Source organism: Alternaria incomplexa, assembly GCF_024043165.1.
Source record: "Alternaria incomplexa strain BMP 0042 chromosome Unknown scaffold_11, whole genome shotgun sequence".
NCBI lineage: Eukaryota > Fungi > Ascomycota > Dothideomycetes > Pleosporales > Pleosporaceae > Alternaria > Alternaria incomplexa.
In genome coordinates this window covers 1,354,623-1,372,290 of record NW_026249860.1, presented here as the reverse complement: position 1 = coordinate 1,372,290, position 17,668 = coordinate 1,354,623, and the positions used below count along the sequence as shown (strand labels likewise).

At 53.1% G+C, this 17,668-nt stretch overlaps 7 protein-coding genes across 7 annotated transcripts; 3 read left to right on the top strand and 4 right to left on the bottom strand.

The window, feature by feature from the left end:
• Positions 1–4: 4 nt before the first annotated feature.
• Positions 5–2,159, top strand: J4E90_007855 (uncharacterized protein; the record flags this gene model as incomplete). Its single annotated transcript, XM_051437386.1, has 2 exons — positions 5–591; positions 638–2,159. The coding sequence occupies 2 exons, from the start codon at positions 5–7 to the stop codon at positions 2,157–2,159; spliced, it is 2,109 nt and encodes a 702-aa protein (XP_051289132.1).
• Positions 2,160–2,949: 790 nt separating this feature from the next.
• On the bottom strand, positions 2,950–4,914 carry J4E90_007854 (uncharacterized protein; the record flags this gene model as incomplete). The annotated part of the gene is made up of 1 exon (XM_051437385.1): positions 2,950–4,914. The coding sequence occupies one exon, from the start codon at positions 4,912–4,914 to the stop codon at positions 2,950–2,952; it is 1,965 nt and encodes a 654-aa protein (XP_051289131.1).
• A 4,161-nt stretch (positions 4,915–9,075) lies between these two features.
• Positions 9,076–9,393, bottom strand: J4E90_007853 (uncharacterized protein; the record flags this gene model as incomplete). The annotated part of the gene is made up of 1 exon (XM_051437384.1): positions 9,076–9,393. The coding sequence occupies one exon, from the start codon at positions 9,391–9,393 to the stop codon at positions 9,076–9,078; it is 318 nt and encodes a 105-aa protein (XP_051289130.1).
• A 1,101-nt stretch (positions 9,394–10,494) lies between these two features.
• On the bottom strand, positions 10,495–11,313 carry J4E90_007852 (uncharacterized protein; the record flags this gene model as incomplete). The annotated part of the gene is made up of 1 exon (XM_051437383.1): positions 10,495–11,313. The coding sequence occupies one exon, from the start codon at positions 11,311–11,313 to the stop codon at positions 10,495–10,497; it is 819 nt and encodes a 272-aa protein (XP_051289129.1).
• Positions 11,314–11,773: 460 nt separating this feature from the next.
• J4E90_007851 (uncharacterized protein) lies at positions 11,774–12,736 on the top strand (the record flags this gene model as incomplete). Its single annotated transcript, XM_051437382.1, has 1 exon — positions 11,774–12,736. One exon carries the CDS (start codon positions 11,774–11,776, stop codon positions 12,734–12,736), a length of 963 nt encoding a protein of 320 aa, XP_051289128.1.
• Positions 12,737–14,646: 1,910 nt separating this feature from the next.
• J4E90_007850 (uncharacterized protein) lies at positions 14,647–16,037 on the bottom strand (the record flags this gene model as incomplete). The annotated part of the gene is made up of 2 exons (XM_051437381.1): positions 14,647–15,253; positions 15,304–16,037. 2 exons carry the CDS (start codon positions 16,035–16,037, stop codon positions 14,647–14,649), a joined length of 1,341 nt encoding a protein of 446 aa, XP_051289127.1.
• A 999-nt stretch (positions 16,038–17,036) lies between these two features.
• J4E90_007849 (uncharacterized protein) lies at positions 17,037–17,497 on the top strand (the record flags this gene model as incomplete). The annotated part of the gene is made up of 2 exons (XM_051437380.1): positions 17,037–17,349; positions 17,415–17,497. 2 exons carry the CDS (start codon positions 17,037–17,039, stop codon positions 17,495–17,497), a joined length of 396 nt encoding a protein of 131 aa, XP_051289126.1.
• Positions 17,498–17,668: the final 171 nt, after the last annotated feature.

Sequence of the window (17,668 nt, the reverse complement as noted above, 5' to 3'; positions counted from 1 at the left end):
CACCATGTCGACCGCCAAACCGCTTACGCCTGCGCAGACGCACGCCCTCTTCGATATCCTAATCCACCACCAAGTCTACTCCGAAATCGAAGCCTTCAAATACCCCCACACCATCAATCAGTATGGCTACCCTTTCCGGAAGGCAGACGGCGTCCAGTCGACGAGCCCGTTGCTACAGAACATGCTCAACAAGTTTGCGCTATGCAACCCCGCCATAAGAAACTTTGGGGAGAGCTGGTGGTCCGACAAGATCCAGACGCTAGTCGCGAGAATGGCCGAGGCGGAACTGAGCGAGAGTTACGACAAAGGCGCTATTGGAAGTCGGAAGGCCCTTGCGACGGCAGCGAGTAGCATCGCTGAGTACGTTGCACGAGGCATGCTGGGTGGATACTCAGCAACGAAGAAGAAGGAAAGCAAGAAGGAATACGACACAAGCAAGCCGGAAGACGTTATACAAGGCTTTGAGGAACTGGTCAAGGATGCAATATACGGGGATGCTTTAGATGATCTGTATGAGAAAGTCAAGGCGACGCCAAGACTGGAAGATCATTCCAGCAGTCTGCAGGCAGCGCACGAGTATATGCTACTGAAGTGAGTACTCTAGATGGCTGTTCTATTCGCAGACTAACAGCCTCAGTGCCGCATCTTTCCTCCACCATGTCTTCGTCATGTCGCCCGACGGCCAATACCTCGTTCGCCTCCTCGAGAACTTGCACCGCCTCATACCATACACCGTCATCAAGCAGACATTGCGGGTCGGAAACGCAGCGACGATGATCAACGGCATGGTCAGACTAGTACTAGCCAAGCTATCGGTGACGGCCATGACCAACTGGATAGGCCTTACCAACAACACAAACGACGGCATGAATCTTCTCCAGCAAATTCTGTCGACGGTATTAGCATGGGACACATCCGAATTCCAAAAGCGGGCAACAAAACTAGAGTCGTCGCGTAACGCGCCCGACAAGAAGGTCTTCAAGGCACTCAAGACATACGTCTACTCTTCACGGGAGAAACATGAGGCGGCACGAAGCCAGTCAATATCCGAGTCGAAGTCAATCGCAGCCGTCATCCTCGAAACATCCGACCCCCCATACAAGATCGATGCCGAGACCCTGAGCGAACACCAACATAGCGTAGCCATGGAATACCTCAGCACATACCTTTCGATTCGCGACCGCGAGGAACTCACCAAGGTTCTCTGCAAATCTAACCCTGATGTCTTGACTTCCACCATACGCGACGCGGTCACCGGCATGGATCCCGTCATCCGAGCCATACACAACGCCGTCGATCTTTCGGGCACTATAACCGACGCGGAAGCCTTCATCACCGACCTCATCAAGACCGCCAAGCCAAAGAAGAAGGGCACAAGGAGCCGCGAAACTTCTAAGTCAAGACCCAGCTCACCTGACCCAGCTAGCATCCTCGATCAAGAGGCAAGCGACGCCCCGACCGTAGAAGACTTTGTCCAACTCCTCAAGAAGCACGCCCCCTCCATGCACAAGTTTTTACACCAAGTTACGAAGAACGCCCCCGACCTCGCGCAAGACTACCTCGTCTACGCCAAACGCATATTCTCTGAGTTCCGTGTCGACGAGCGTGCTAAAGAAGCTGAAGAAAGAGGCGAAGGCGGCGCAGGCAACATGACAGCACCCCTCCACTCGCTCTTCGAAACTCTCAGCAAAGACAAACAAGAAGAGCTAAAGACACTCCTCGACCAACACGAAAAGCATCTCACCACCCTAAAGTCCACATCGCAAACCCGCCTTGAGTCAATCATGAAGCCCGCACCATCATCACAAGACGGAAAAGGCACAACGCACGGTCCAGGCATGTACCTCTCGCGCTGGAACGCACTACTCGACAGCACACTCATCTCCCCCGCCACCATCCACGGCCCCGTGCGCAAGGGATGGGAAGTAAAAGGCGAGCTAGACGGCAAGGGTCTCAAGACAAATAGCTCGTTACTGGATAAGGACAAGAAACGGGATCGCGTTACCGCTATGATGGCGGATGGGACGGGAGACAAGGTCGAGCGGAAAGAAAGGAAGAGAGATGGGCTAGAGGAGGAGAGTATGGAGGTTGTTTGGGAGGGCATGAGGGATGGGTGGGTTGGTGTTTGTAGGGGGTTGGAGGTTATGGGGCCGGAGTAGGGGGGTACTTCGATGGAGAGGGGGTTGGCGGGTATGACGACAAGGATCGTGAAGGTGTTTGCTTGTATAGAAACGGGGATATGAAGGAGGGTATACGGTATACGGTACATAGATCCACGATTCAACCTGTAATTACTACAATTGGTTAAATCGTCTCGACAACACGCATCCGTATACTCTGCCAACACTTTCGAAGAGGGGCTTCAGCCCATACCCCGTTGGCCCGACGCCGTAAACGCTGCATCTCGTGCGTAATGGCGCTCGGGAAGACAGTCTTACCGCAGGAACCCACGGATCCGCCGGCTGGTGTGCTTCGGCGTCGTTCGTGCAGATCACCGGATGCCGGGTGAAGCCGAGAACCGAGCCTGGAGACTGCCTTTCGTTCTCGTGACTGTAGCGTTCGATATGGTTTTGAATCATGGTGCTTGTGGTTTGTGGGTTGCGCGATGTGTGATCTTGTGATTGTGTTGGTTTTGCGATGGCGGGTGACGTGTGCTCAGTATGGGGATGAATGCGGAACATTGCGGATGTGAATCACGGAAGTGAACGACACATGTTAGTTGCGTTGCATCCCAAGGTGCAGAAACGATGCCAGGGAACGACTTGTTGTAAAGTATGCAGAAGAATCATATTTATATTCTCTAGTCTAAATCATAAAAGTGTGAATGGTATCTCGTTAAACATGCATATGCCCAAACCTGTCGTCTAAAACAAGAAAAGAAGAGAAAAACGCCTCGAAGCTCCCCGTATCCGTACAACCCGCCCACTGGTAGCTATATAAGGCATATGTCTAAACCAAAACCATCTTCCCTAAAGCCTCCAGGTCAGGTACCCGGAACCCGGACTCACCCTCCCCCCAAGCCACAGTACCTACGCTGACTGTCCACGCCACGACCACCATTCGCGCAACAAATGCAATCGTACTGACCTCTAGCGGCAGGTCGGATTTGAGAACGTGTTCTATCTGCTTGGCTAGACTCCTCTCTTTCTCGTCCATGGATGTTGTGAGCGCTGGGCTCGCCTCCGTGATATCAGATGAAAAGGTGCTGGAACGGTTCGAATAACGGGTACTGCGACGTGATGATGTGGATTGGCGCTTGCGCTGTTGCTGTTGTGGTTCAGATGGCGATGCCGATACCGGCGAACAAACTGTCTCCGCGCTTTTGCTGGCCGAAGTGGAGGAAGTGTGCGCTGCGACGGCTTGTTGGTATGCACGTCGCATTTCCTGCTTCGTTGCTTCCTGGGCGGCGGCGAGTGCGTCTTGCGCTTTCAAGTCTGGTACCAGAGCCATGAGGCGCTCGAGGAGCGTTGTGTAGCGTGACATGCGGGCTGTCTTGTCGGCGAGAGTGTCGGGTGTTGTTGGATCGCTGGCGAGTCTACCGAGGCGTTCGCGCTCGCGGAAGAGGAGGCCCGCGTTTTGAGGCTCGTACAGGGGACCGAAGATATTGAGGTGGGGTGTGTGGCGGTGGACTTTGTCGACGAGTTGCTCGAGGCGCTGGAGTAGGCGGGCGTGGGGGAGGCCAGCGGAAGCGATGAACTGAACGTTCTTGATCAGAGGTGAAGAGGCTAGGGGCGCAAGGCCGCCGGAGAACGGCAGTGATGCTATGGCGTCTAGTAAGGTGTTTGAGGTATGGACTTCGGTCGATGTGGCGAGGATGTGGAATCGTGCTTCGCGGGAACTGGGTAGCGAAGCGAGGAACTTGGACTGTGGCGTTCTTGCGACATATGGGTGTGTGTAAAGAGAAGCTCCTGCTTGTAACGCCTCGAAAGATTCATCTGTAATGAGAATGCTGTGTACGCCGATCTTATCTTGCGAGTATGGGAGAGAACCAGCTGCAAGGTGCTTTGCGAAGAGTGGTGAAGTGCCTGAGCCTTGGGCATGCCGTTGCGATCTGCTGCGCTTTTGTTGTGTAAGCGTGACTTGGTGTTTGGCGTCTGTCGTTGCCGAAAGGGCCATCGAGATGCCGAAGGCACCATTCTCCGATGACGCGTCTTGTTGGTCAGCGCCGTTGATTAACTGGCTTCCCAGTATTACTGAGAGTGCCGCAAGTTCGGCAGCTGAGACCTTGACGCTCAACCTTCCATCCTCATACTTTGCAGTTTGACCATCTTTCACCCAAGCCCGCTGTATAGCCTTCGGGTCGTCGTCTCGCAGTCCATTGTGCATCGATACCAAGGCAGACGCCGGCTTCTTCACGGATAAGCCCCTAGCCAAACCCATCTCTACCACCGATAAATCTAAGCTCTTCCTCGCAGTCTTTGGGCTAGGGTCCGCTCGCCGAACATTGGACATCGACTTTGACCGCCCCACGCCGCTCGCAGGCTTCTTTGCTCGAGCAAGGAACTTCGTCATGTCTCCGGGGTATGACGATCGCTCTGAGATTGGTCTGTTTCGAACTTCGTTCGCGAACGCATCGTACAAGGTTTCGAGCGGTACTTGTCCGGGATGTCCTTGGAGGTTGGTAAACAATGCGGAGGAAAACAAACCCTCGTCGCCTGCCTTGATGATGCCCGACAATGTTGGCACCCAATGTCCTTTGCTAAGTCTTTGCTTTGGGGTCAAGAATCTCTTCCACGAGCTGGAGATCTGCGTGAGTTGAACCTGCCGTTCAGTCTTGCCGTCCGTAGTGAACATTTCGTCTGTTGTTGTAGTCTTGGGCTGCTTGTGCAGGAGGAAGCGTGTAACGAGTGCCATGGCAGCGACAAAGCAGAGTCCAAGTACGACGCTCGCTGCGACTATTTCTTTCGTGTGCATTCTAGATTTGGCGGGTGTTGTCTCTTATACAGAATGTCGCTTGATGTTAGTAGGCCGTTAGACCCTGGCAGGTCTGACAGGAGGTAACCTTGTCGCCCAATCGGAATGCAGGGAAGCTGCCACTAATCCCTGGGTCGCTGTCTCGGACATGCTGGCAGCCGCTTCCTTCGTGAAGATGGTGCGAGGCGGCCAGGAGTCATCCATCATTCGTCAGCGCGAATCGTGCTGTCCCGTGGTTCGCTTCATTTGTCAGATAGTCATCGAAACAGTCCTCTTCCTGCAAAGACAGCACGCTGACCGTCAAGTCAAAGAGCGAGCACGTGTATCGCGGGTACTGTAAACTTCAGGAATGCCTGCAATAGCCACGTCTGGATGTTTGCATATCCAAAACAACGTGCGCTTCTGACTGCTGTCTCAAACAGTCCGGTAGCCAGACCTGTGAGATCAGAACATGATTTCCAACGACGCAGATCCTGATATCCACGCGACTCCACACGTCAAATCAGAGTTTGGCACCACGGTTGCAACTGTTTCTGCCCTACAGGATCATCGTGGCCAGCGGAGCGTCGGACAAGGAAGGGACGAAAAGAGGCTCGACGCACGGGCCCTCTATGATGGCATCCCCGCGAGGTTTGGGTTGGAGAAGCGCCGAAATCGCCAAAGCGAATTACCGTTTCCTAGGTTTCAATGCGATGTAAACAACCGTGCCTGATGGAAAAGGAGACTGGCATAGTTGCGACGTCATAAGAGGTCGGATAAGATGGGAGCCGCGAAGCTTAGCAGGTGAGTTGCAACCCCTCAGATCCAGGGTGCGAAATGCTCCGTCGGCCCACATCGGTTGGCAGCGAAGATCTCCGAACACCACCAATAAAATTCAGTGCAAGGAACAGATTTTTTGTCCGCAACTGCGATCGTCTGTTCTGGAACTGCAGAACACATCGCGACCGGATCTTGCGGATGGTCGCGACCCGAGACGCCCGGGAACTTCAGCTCGGCCTCTCGTGATGCGCGCGGAGTAGGAAAGCCAGAGTATTCGGCCAACCGCACATCACGCACTAAGAACTTCCTGCACAGTCCGTTCAAAGCCGAATATGCAGTGACTGACTGAACGGTGAAAAGAAGTAACCGGGGTTGGCGGCGTGGACAAGTGCGCTTCTCCTCTGATTCATACGGCTTTCGGTTTTTACGAAAGCGCAATCATCTTTTGTCAGCAGCCGGCTTCTGACTCTATCTTGGGTCGCTTTGCTTTGAACGCGCATCACAAGAGATGGATGAATTGCTCGGCTTGCATTCGAGCCTCAGTAGGTGAAGATGTCGTAGCATTAGAGGCCTATGGAATCCAGAGAGGTTCCAGGTGACTGCTTGGTGTTGCGACCTTGGCGATATGTTCCAATAAGCTCTTGTACCCTGAGGAGTTTCTTCTGAGATAGCAGAATGGGTATGGGATGGTTGAAGATCAAGATGATATGTGCGCGGACGGAAAACATAGTCAGACACTGTCGAATCCGGAACTTGCACGTCGTGCTATACGGGAGTCGCTGTGACAGGCCGGACAAGCGGGGCGAACGAGCTGCAGCAGCGCCAACGGTACATATCCAATATAGCACCCCAACCATACCATTCCACACGTTTGCGAGGTCGGTACGTTCTAGAGTCTGCAACAACTCTTCGCAGATATGGGTTGTGAGTGAGATCTGGCTGCCATGTGGCTCGTTCAGAGCTCCAGTTTGGACACAAAATGGGTAGCGACTTGACATTGCAGCAACAGAGAAAGGCAAGCGGCGTACGATGGAAGTCGTGTAGATCGTGGCAGTGAGACGACACGCCTCATAGACCCAATCGCAGGAGTTTGGATGATCTGGAGTGTAAGCCGAAGGTAGTTTTGCTAATCGATCGCAAATTCCAGCCACTCTTGTCTTACGATAGACGTCATTGGAGGGCGGACAGGCTACATGAACGTCTGTAGCATCGCTAGCGGGCTTAAGTGCTATGCTTTGCGCCAGTAGTAGGTCGGTCAAGTCGCGCATATCTCGAAGTAGGCCACATGTGGTAGATGAGCAACGCTCTTCGTTGAGAAGGTTCCGGAAGTCAGGCCCTGGGCAGAACAACGGGGATTCTGGTATCGCGACATCTGCGTTGTCGTTGACCGATTCATACTTTGCAGGCTCCCACAACGCAAAGGTCGGCAGGGGTTGGGCTTCGTAAAGTAGGTCGCAGTGGAGACAACACCTGGAAGCATTATTAGTCTGCCCTCTTTATCAGGAGGTCATGGAGCTTACGAAGTGGCAAATCGCGCGATTATCGCCCTACCGGTCTTGTCCAGGTCACCGCACAGGTGTATCATCTGTTCGATGCCTCGTTCGTGACACCGCACTGTGGGCTCATCACAGCTCCACATGTCGCTTCCTAGCAAGTGTATCATCACTAGGAGGGTTGACACAGCGTGCTCCCGTGTGAACGACTGAAGCCGAAGCCTGAGCATGACCAGGGTCTCATCCCTGACAAGCCTAGTCCTTATACTTTCGCCTGGAACTTTTGCGAGCATATCGAGCCAAGTACATGTCACGGACCCGATACCACTGAGCAATACATGGGGATGAACCATCATTTCGGGTGCCCATGCCTTGATTAATGCTTCCGTCCCGAACGCCCGCATGACTGTTTATGTCAGCCCTTGAACGAGAGCATACGACGTGAAAAGTCTGGAGAGTTATGTACACCTACATGCACGTAGGATGAAACCACTGTTCAAACTAGGGTTCTCGAATTGGGGCAACACCTTGAAAGGGTCAAACCCGTCTCCGATCTGAGGGAAAGTGGTCGCGAATAGACGAATCTTGCGTTCTTCTTGGCTCTCGGTGTACTCGTATTCAACAACCTTTTGGAAGCTTCTACTCTGCCTTCGGCCTGAGCGAGTCGACGGACGGCGTTCAAACGCAGCATCATGAGCCTCAGCACCGCTCGCTTCCTTTAGGGACCTCGTCGTCGGTACATGAATACGAGTTTGCTGATCATTTTCATAAGGAACAAGCGCTCTCGGTGTTCTTTCCGGGGGATGTAGTTGAGTTTGAGTCGTCGTGAGCCCGACCTGCTCGGCGACTATCGGTTCAGTGTAAAGAGGTTGTACTGTTTCAGGCCGTTCCCAAGGTGTTGCATTGCTGTTGTTTATTTTGCTCCTATGGTACCTCATCGCCTGCGAACGGACGCTTCGTCTTATCTCCTCATCCTTGAATTGAGTAGGGTCTGTCGCGGTAAGAAAGCGAAGTTGAAAAGGTCCATCGAGCTTTCCACGGCGACGGGCCGCTCTCGTTGTCGCGCGAAGGGTATTTGGCCAAGCATTGTTTCCAGACTGGTGGTTTGTGACCGCGAGTGAAGCGACATTAAGCTGGGAGGTCGTGATGTCGCTCTCGCTGGGCGGAGTTATGATGGAAGCCATGGATATTGGAGTGGTGTGGTGACCCAGAATGCCAAGAGAAAGCGGGGTCTGGCTCAGCGCAGGGAGCAGCGACGATGCCACGCAGCATAAATCACATACGATGCCTCTATACCTGTGTACCTGCCTATTTGTCGCCGAAGAAGAAACCGCGCTTTTATGTGAGGCTGGGGCATGGGCTTGTACCAGCCCAGGCTGACCTGTCGGTGAGCCGTCCCATGCAGGACACTACATGCGTTCACGGGTAATACGTCACCTCTTCGCTCCCGAGGTCGCATCGGGACCACGCCGCGACATGATAGAGCATGAGGTGCACAGCCCCACACTGGACAAGACATTGGTGGCCTGACGACACTAGAGGGCCGGCCAATTCAATGGATTAAGAGAGAAGCTTGCAGGATCACCAACATCCTTTTAATACGCGCAATGGGACGTCAATAACTTAGCCAAGATCTTCCGCACAGCCTTGCCATAGTCAATGAGCAACTGCCACAAAATGACCCCATCGCTCTGAACAGTAATTCGATCCTGGTCTGCTACCAATAGAGGCGAATCCTCCGCTATCGACTCAGCCGGATCCCAACGCCGTGCGACGACACCAGCTGGCCGGATCGTCTCGTTGCTATCAAACGACTCAACCATCCTGCGTTCATCAACGAATATATAATCGCAAGGCAGAATGGCTCCTAGATCTTCGTCAGGTTCTCAACTTTCTTCCCTCGAGATGTTTACGACGCACCCTCTCTCCTCAACTTCGCTCGAGCCTCATGCCACCGGTCCTCATCGATCAAGCTCGGCGCATCGTACAAGCTTGGCGACAGCGAATTGGCGCTGAACGGTGCAGATATGAACCGGCGCACGTGCTCCAGAGCTTGCGATGCGGTCTCGCCTTTGTAGAACATGCGTCGCTTAACTTGCGGCGCGACGAAGCGACCATCTGGCAAGTCGTACAGCAGGCGATACTGCTCTTCGACATCAAGACTGTCGAGGTCGTCGATATAATAGCCCGCGACGTAGCCGTGGGTAGTCATGTCGCTTCGGCTCATGGCGTGAGCGGTATTCGTGTGGAATTTGAGAACTCACCCAGAAAGTCGAAGAAAGAGCCGTGGCTCATTAGCAACTCTCGATTGCATACAGTGAAGTAGGCATGTCGTCGAAGCATCTCTGTTAGTACTTTGACGGCGTCAAACGGCACCCTGGCAAACCGCGCGCTGCGACGAACGGAAGACGAACGAGAGAAAGAAATAAGGACATGGTCTAAGTGCATACGCAAATCTACGCGACTATTACCACCTCATATACGAAGAAAACTGAACAGGTCTACAGACTACATTAAGACAAAAACCTACAAAGTAGGTAACCTAATGTCAACGTAGGCTCTAGAGTATTTAGTTTTCTATCAGGTCAACATGTTGCCATACTGTTATACCCCATGCCGTCACCCTCACACCTCCACCACGCTACCAACCACCTTCGCCCGCATCCCCCCGACTCTCCTCCCACTGCTCACTGACCGCCGACTTATCCGGATGTGACTGAACCCTCGGCATTCCAACCGATTCCGTCTCAATATAATACCCCCCTTCCTCCTTAAACTCAAGGAGGTATCCCCCATTAACAGGCCCAAATTGCTGGATTGACCGAATTTTGTTGAAAAGTGGCTTGGGTCTTCGATGTGGGAATTCGCCTAGCGGGAGGCATGTCTGATCAGAGACATGCGACAGCCATTTTTCGATTCGGGGTCTCGTGGCCATTGTTTTGTATGCGACGAGTGTGCGGAAGCTGTTTGCTTGTTCGAGGATTTGTGTTGTGGTGGTTTGCTGGCTAGAGGAGGTTGTTGAGGAGCTGGTTTCTGACGCCATCTTGGGGGTTGAGGAGGACAGAGGGTTTGCGCGGCGTGCGTGGTGAGGTGTTCGAATACGTCTGGCAGGTACGTAGGGTTTGTAATAGTGTATGTGATGATATGTGCAGCTTTTGTATGCTCTTGGAGGTGCTGAACGTGTTCGGTTGAGATTTGGTAAAGTCTTTATAGTTATGAGAAGAATTTTGGTGTCTGAGGGCACAGTGGGCAGAAAGGACCATATTTATGAAATTCCTGTCTCTCATTCTTTGGTTACCACGCGACCCACCCATACGCAACGAGCCACTCACAAGTTTCCTAAAGCTTTAAACGCGAGCCGAATTTCCTTCCTATAGAAATCTTCCGCAATGTAATATCGCTCCCCTCTCAAAATCTCCTTCACTCGCTTAGGCTTTGCCCGTAACTCAACGCGCCTTTCCACTGCCTCGTGTTTCTCATCTTTTTCTCTGCCTGCGCCTGAGCTATCGGTTACGATAGCTACGATCTTTATCACTGGAGCTTTATTCGGGAATGTGATCTCTTCCGCCTCAATGCCAATCTGGGTATTTCGCAGGATATCCGCACCAGTATACTCGATCACGCCAGGCGCGGATGTGAAATAGCTGCCTATGCAGCTGCCGAAGTAGGATATAGCCTTGTTCAAGAGGATAGAGAGTCGGCGCGGACGTAATAGGGGTGACTCCGCATGCGTCGGCGAGGGAGAGCTGTTCGGTGCTTCCCGTATCGGCGCTGAGTCTAGATGGAACTCAGATGGGTCGGCAAGGCCTACGAGGGGTTTCGGGCTAGGTGACGTTGGTGCAGCCCAGGGTGCGCTTTCGTGCCATATACCTTCATCGGTATCCGCGCCCGCATCTCCACTAGTCTCGAACTTTTCCATGTCGTTTGGTGGTGTGCGGTCGTTCTCTTTAGCCTCCATGACATCAAGTGGTGATGCGGTCACGGCATTGGAAAATGGAATGATGGCGTCCCCTTCCGTCGTCAATTCTTCCAAGTGTTTCGTGCGATCCGTTGATGATGATTGTGTGCAAAGCGCGCCCATTCTTGACTGTGCCTCGGGTTTCACAACTGGCTGCTCTTTTGGCGGTGACCGGTCTGCTTCATCCATGGTTGAGATGGCTGGATGCCGATGAAACGGCGCTCATGTGTTTGGAAGGAGCTAAAGGAAGTCACGCTATGGCGTTGTAGGACTATGCTGCGCAGTCGTAAGTGTAGTGAATGAGACTCGATGGAAGCTAACTCAAACTTCTAAGAGTGAAGAGCGCACATGAAGAAAGCGGTGGCCTTGAGATGAAGGCAGCATGTGAACGATGAGTGGTGAATGTCTCATAGCTAGAGACACACCGGGAATGTATACACCCAATTCCGCTATCCATATGTCGTGGCAGATGCGTCACAACACCTATTCACAGGTCAACATACACACAGTTACTGAATTGTTGGCAGATAGTGACATGTACACTATATTTGCCCGCTCATTCATACCCAGGTAGCGGTCGATACATAAGTCTCGAAATTCCTCCCTGCTAAATCTTTCAATCGCTACAATTACACCTCACGACGCCAATATGTCAGACTCACCAAAAACTCCAGATGCGCTCAAGAAAGTACCCCTTGATAATCCTCGATTACAGATCCCTCGTCCCGCGTTTCAACGCGAGACTACCTCTACTCCCTCAGAATGGCAAGCTTACACACCGAAGACTTCGCATGGGTTCATAGCCATGCATACCTCCACACCCGAGGACATGCATGAGAATAGGAATGCTGGAAAGCCTACAGCAGTCAAGGATTACTTCTCAGTACCAAAACAGAAGCATAATCCTATCCTTTCTCCTAACCCTGCGCCATATGAGCCGCATGGCTTCTTGCCACTTTGTTCGGTTGCGGCCGTTGAAGTCGACGCGACCGATTACTTTGGGCTCTCAGAAAGGACTATTAAAAGTGACACCGGAGGTGCAAGCTGCGCTGCTCCGGGTATGGCCAAGGATGCCGATTGTGACGGTGCTCCGCAGCCCGATGGTCATGTGCACACGAGCCGGCGCTCGCTGGCCGAGGTTGCGCGTCCACCAGCAGAGTATAGCGAGCGCGATGTCGCGCCTAAGCCAGAAGAAGAACAAGGTACCCAAAAGGAAACTGAGGTCGAATTGCGCGGTGGCAGTGGCGAAGAGCTCAGCGACGAAGACAAAGAGACGGTCGATCGTTCACCTGCAGGCGACATGCCCGACCCGAGACACCATCGACTAACAGTCGAAGCTAATCCACCGCTCGCTTCATCGCCCATCGACAAAGCCCAAAAAGATCATACCGAAGAACGGAACCCTATTTCGGCGCTCAATAGAGCGCTCGACAGGATGTTACGAGAAGTCGCAACCGTTTGTAACATGGCATTAGACATGCACGTGGCTAGTAACGCTCCTCCCAGCACAGAACCCACGCTCGACAACACAGCGGACCGTGACGACGCCGAAACGACACCACAGTCGCCAACAGATGGATCTGAGGCTTCTGAGAGCGCTCATGCGGCATGACTACATGATAGCCGGCAACACGACGAGATGAATTCAGTATCCACAGAGATGAGCGCTGCGAACATGGACGAGACCGCTCTTTCAGAAACAGAGAAACCATCTCCAGTGATCCGACGGAAACTCAAAAAGACCTGGAAGAGGCTGGCGCCGCTCGAAGGGCACACTGGAAGACTCTTTGACACGATGCAACGTACAGACAACAGAACACTCATCGCATTGAAGTCCGGCTTCACAGTCGACATCGTGAATGCCAACACCAAGAAAACATTCGTCCGCAACGTTCCGCTTCGCATGTTATGGCATTTCTGTGGCGTCTCCGTTCTCGATCGCTTTATACCAGACAGGGACGGGCGCCCGGATCTGTTGAAGATACCCGTGAAAGAAGCTGAGAAATCTGGAGTCGCAAGAGTCATGCGATATATGCGTCGCGCGTGTAAAGCAGCTAGCGTGCGGCCCACAGGTGAGCTGCGCATACCACCCAGTCTGGCCGCCGGTATCGAGACGATTCGAGCCTGCCGTGTGTTCGGGCTGCACGCAGACGCCAATCGGATCGAAGATGTAATTATAGACGAGTGGATAGGCAGCGAAGCTTGGTATATGACCGACGAGCATGTTGAGCTGATCTGGGATGGGTATCACGGCAGTCTTCGCGACACCGTTTTCGGGGATGTGATAGTCTGGTTCATATTAACAGAAGTGCAAGATAAGTCGCATCCTCTCGCTGAGGAGATACGGTGGATGCTTGATCAAGACGATTACGAGACCTTGAAGGCAAGGGTTACGGAGGAGGTGCAAAGGAAGATGTGGAGACTGGAGGATCATGATCAGTTCTTGGCACGATGCCAGTGGGAGCGGGCGGAACAGGTGCGGAAGGAGGAAGAACGTGCTGATCGGTTATTGCGAGGTCATCATCAAGGTCCGCTTTCGATGTCTAACGAAGAGCAGGCGGATTTTCATCATGGAACCAGCGCGAAAGCTCTTGGTATCGAGATGATGCAAGCGGGATTGTGGGATGGCACAGGCGTAGGGGCCCTTCAAGATGTCCTAGTCCAATCTCCTGAGCCTCCGAGAGCTGGAGCGGATACGCCTCTTCCGAATTCGCTTGATAGGCATTGATCCAAAATTTCGGTATGATAGCCAGACCACATGTTTAGGACTCGCTGGTAGTTTTGTTTTGAATTGTATCGATGTTAGTCTGTTAGCTGGTTCCAATATGCTTTGCAACATTGGTGATATTAGCGTTTAGGAAACGTGCGACAGCGAGAACGCGCGACGGGAATGACGGCCTCTCTATTGTGTGAGGCAAGTTAAGATGAGAAAGAAACGAAGTGTGAAGAGATTCGCTCTTGCTTCGACTTGGCCCTTACATCATCGGCTAACCGCATCAGGTGTAGTATCGTGCGTGCCCCCAGCCCTGGCCCCGGGAAGCCCAGCATCAAGCACGTAGGACATGCTCTCTGATTAATATCTTCACTCTCACAAGCCCGACAATGTCTGAAAATGGACCCAATGATCAATACGTACGGAATCGAAAACCACGTCCCCAGGATCAAGGTCCGCCCGTGCCACCGAAGACTCTCAGTACCGGAAACACCATCCGATCCATCAAACGCGTTGCAACACCAAAGCCCCTCAAATTACAGAGTCACTCCAAACCACTGCCAGCAGTGCCTCGTTTACCAGTGACCAGTTCAGTCACGAAAAACCAACAAACAAAACCGCTCCCGGCACCACCAAAGAGCGCCACATTGCAATTGACCCTGCTCTGGGTGGCAGCCTTCTGTGTGTGGTTTCTACTCATCGCGGTATTGCTACCTGTAATCACAGAGAAAGACGCAATGCCCGGTTTCAACAAATGGCTTCGTACGTTACTATGACTGAAGCTGCCTCCAAGTCCCCCCCAAGAGGGTCTACAACTTCGACTCCGCCTTCGTAGCGTCTACCAAACTCTTCCTCCCACCAAAGCCAAACAAATACGCAGCAACCTTCCGCATCTGAATCTCCTCACTCCCCTCAGTAATCCTATACCGGCGATGGTGTCTCCAGATATGCTCAAACGGATAATGTCGCGAATACCCATTCCCGCCATGGACCTGGATCGCGCGGTCCGCCGCCTGCGTACACAGCCTGTTCGCATAGTAATTACACATGGACACCTTATCGCCAATCTTCTTCTCAATCTCACCGTGCGGCATAGAGTCCATCTCCAGCGCCGTCTTCCGGATCAGCTGTCGCAGCATCTCGCATTGGGTTGCGAGTTCGACGAGCGGGAACTGGATGCCTTGGTTGTGCGAGAGGGGGGTTCCGAAGGGCGCGCGCTCGTTGGCGTATTCGACGGATTGCTGGACGCAGTATACGGCGGCGCCGAGCGAGGAGGCGGCTTGGCGGATGCGGTTCTCGTGGACGAAGGCTTGGGCGACGCCGAGGCCGTTGTGGATGGGACCTAGTGCGGCGGTCTCGGGGACCCAGACGTCTTTGATGGAGACGGTGGCGTGGTCGGTGGGCATGTTCAGTGTCCTGGGCGTTGTTAACAAACAGTATCGAGCGCTATGGGGCCAACGACGTACCACTCATACGACTCTGCCTTGAGCCCTGGTGTCTCTACCGGTACGACGAAGCACGAGATGCCCTTTATCTCGCCATCCTTCCCCGACGTCCTCGCAAAGACCGAGCAGTGTGTAGCGTGATGCATACCAGTTTGCCACCGCTTGTATCCATTCAACACCCATCCCTTCACACCGTCCCTCGTCTCCGGCCGCCCTTTTGTCGCCATGTGTGTCGCATCCGAGCCATGACCGGGCTCCGTCAAACCAAACGTCATCCTGAACTTGCCCTGCAGCCGCAGCGGTATGAACTCCTTCTTCTGCTGCTCGTTGCCAAAGTTCATGAGCATGATGACGTCGGGGAAGTTGCCGACCATCGAATGCTCTGTCTGCAAGTCGTTAAACAGGCCCAGCCCCTTCGCGGCGAGATGCTCTCGGATGACGGCCATCCAGAGGTTGCTCCCTCGTCCATCGGCACTGTTCTGACCGCCGTATTGCTTTGGCAGCGACAGTCTGTAGAAGCCGGCTTCATCCGCCAGTCGCCTTGACTCTGCCAATAGCTCCTCCCATTCCTTGCGCGGCAGGCCGCCGTTGTCCCAATCCGTTCGAGCGTGCTCGCGGCGGTGGTCGAAGAAGCGGTTGTTGTCGTCTTTGTGTTGGAGCGGGGTGATCTTCTCGTCAATGAACTTGTCTAGATCGGCGAGATATTGCTTCAGATCATCGGGGATCGAGAAGTTCATCGTGTGCGACAGCGACATCGTGGGGGTCTCTTGATGGGTGCGGTGCGTGGAAGACAATAGGGCTGGTGTCAGCGATCTGGGTATTTCTCAATTGCGAACGTCAAGCTAGAAGCTCGCGGTATAAGGGCAAGCTTCGGGACGCGCATCTTGATGACTCGCTTGCTCTCAGTCGTGGAGTTGCTGTTCCAGGAGCGCTGCTTTGCGGGGAAAGAAGCACAGGCCAGGCGGAGTTGACCTCGGCCTTCGCGGGCGCGACTCGTCCCATCACCCAGAACGCGAGTAACGCACGCACGACATCCCCAATCATGCACCCCACGCCCAGTGGCCAGAGTCGCGTTGCCAGCATCTTCAATTTCCAAAGCTGGAACGTCGGCAGTTCGCACAGTCTGACACACCATTGCCAAGCCTCGACGGCGAAGAAATTGGTTCATTTTGAGCTACATCCAGTAGCCTTTTTGTACCTGCTCGCATAGAATGCCATGTATACTCTATGTATCGCAAACAGAACTGCATCGAATGTCACCATGGTACATGGTGTTGCTACCTTTCCACCCACGGTCCGGCACAGGTATTCTCCACTCATCGCACTTTCGCTACCACCGTATGGGCTTCGATAATTACCCGTACGCATATAAATCGGCTCGTACTAGATGAACTTATCCTTTTATCTTCTACATGGACATCTAGCCTGCCATGAATTCTCACCTTCCCACTATGTCCGAACCAATGGATCCAGTTGTGACCTCCCAGTCCCCAGTCACGTCATCTACTGGAAATGCCGGCCTGGAACACGACGCCACAGAGACTGACACTGTGCAAAAATCTCCTTCTTTTCGAGGTCATACAGGCACTATCGAGTCCAGGGCATGCGACATAATGCGAGAGTGCGAGCTCTACATTAACGGCTTCCCGGGTAGGGATAGTATGTCTGGCAATCACATATTCCATCGAGCCATCAGGGGATTTATCAGTGGAACGGTTGAGCCAACCGAAGAGAACCTTGATGCCATTCACGATATGATCAGCTATCGCAACAACTTAGCAAGGCTAGCGATGCACCTGCTAGACGCCACCAACATCCCTCAGCCCAAAGGCCTGGACATATTCGATTTCGATAAAGACAACTTCGAGAAGCGCATGTCAGCGACGGCTCAGGTCGGGTGTATGGCTGCCTGGCAGGCTCTCCACACTGGATTGCTACCCCGCCCTGTTGAAGATGAGCAGCAACCACAAGGCCGTCCGTGGGAGAAGCCAAACTGGTATATTGCTGCCGCTATAGCGCTTGACAAGTCTATCAAGACTAATGCTGATATTGAAGGTGCTGTGGAACGTATGATGGTTTGTAGGTACCTATCGTTATGCTCCTCTAGGAGTTTCACTAACTTCGATTCGCAGACTACAAAGACCATTGTCAGGGATTTAAGACACTGCTCCACTACGATGGTGAGCTGACACCAAAAGAAGAATCTCAAGACTGAGGTCTCTGCATAGTAACAGCATCATATCATCCAATGCCAGCGCAAAGGATTGGGGTGGCGGAATAGCAGCGGCGGATACCCAAGAGTGGATAAATGACACTGACTGGAGATAACCGGCAAATGCAGTCTATCTACACCTCGGCGACAGTAAGCTTGCTCTGAATGTACCGA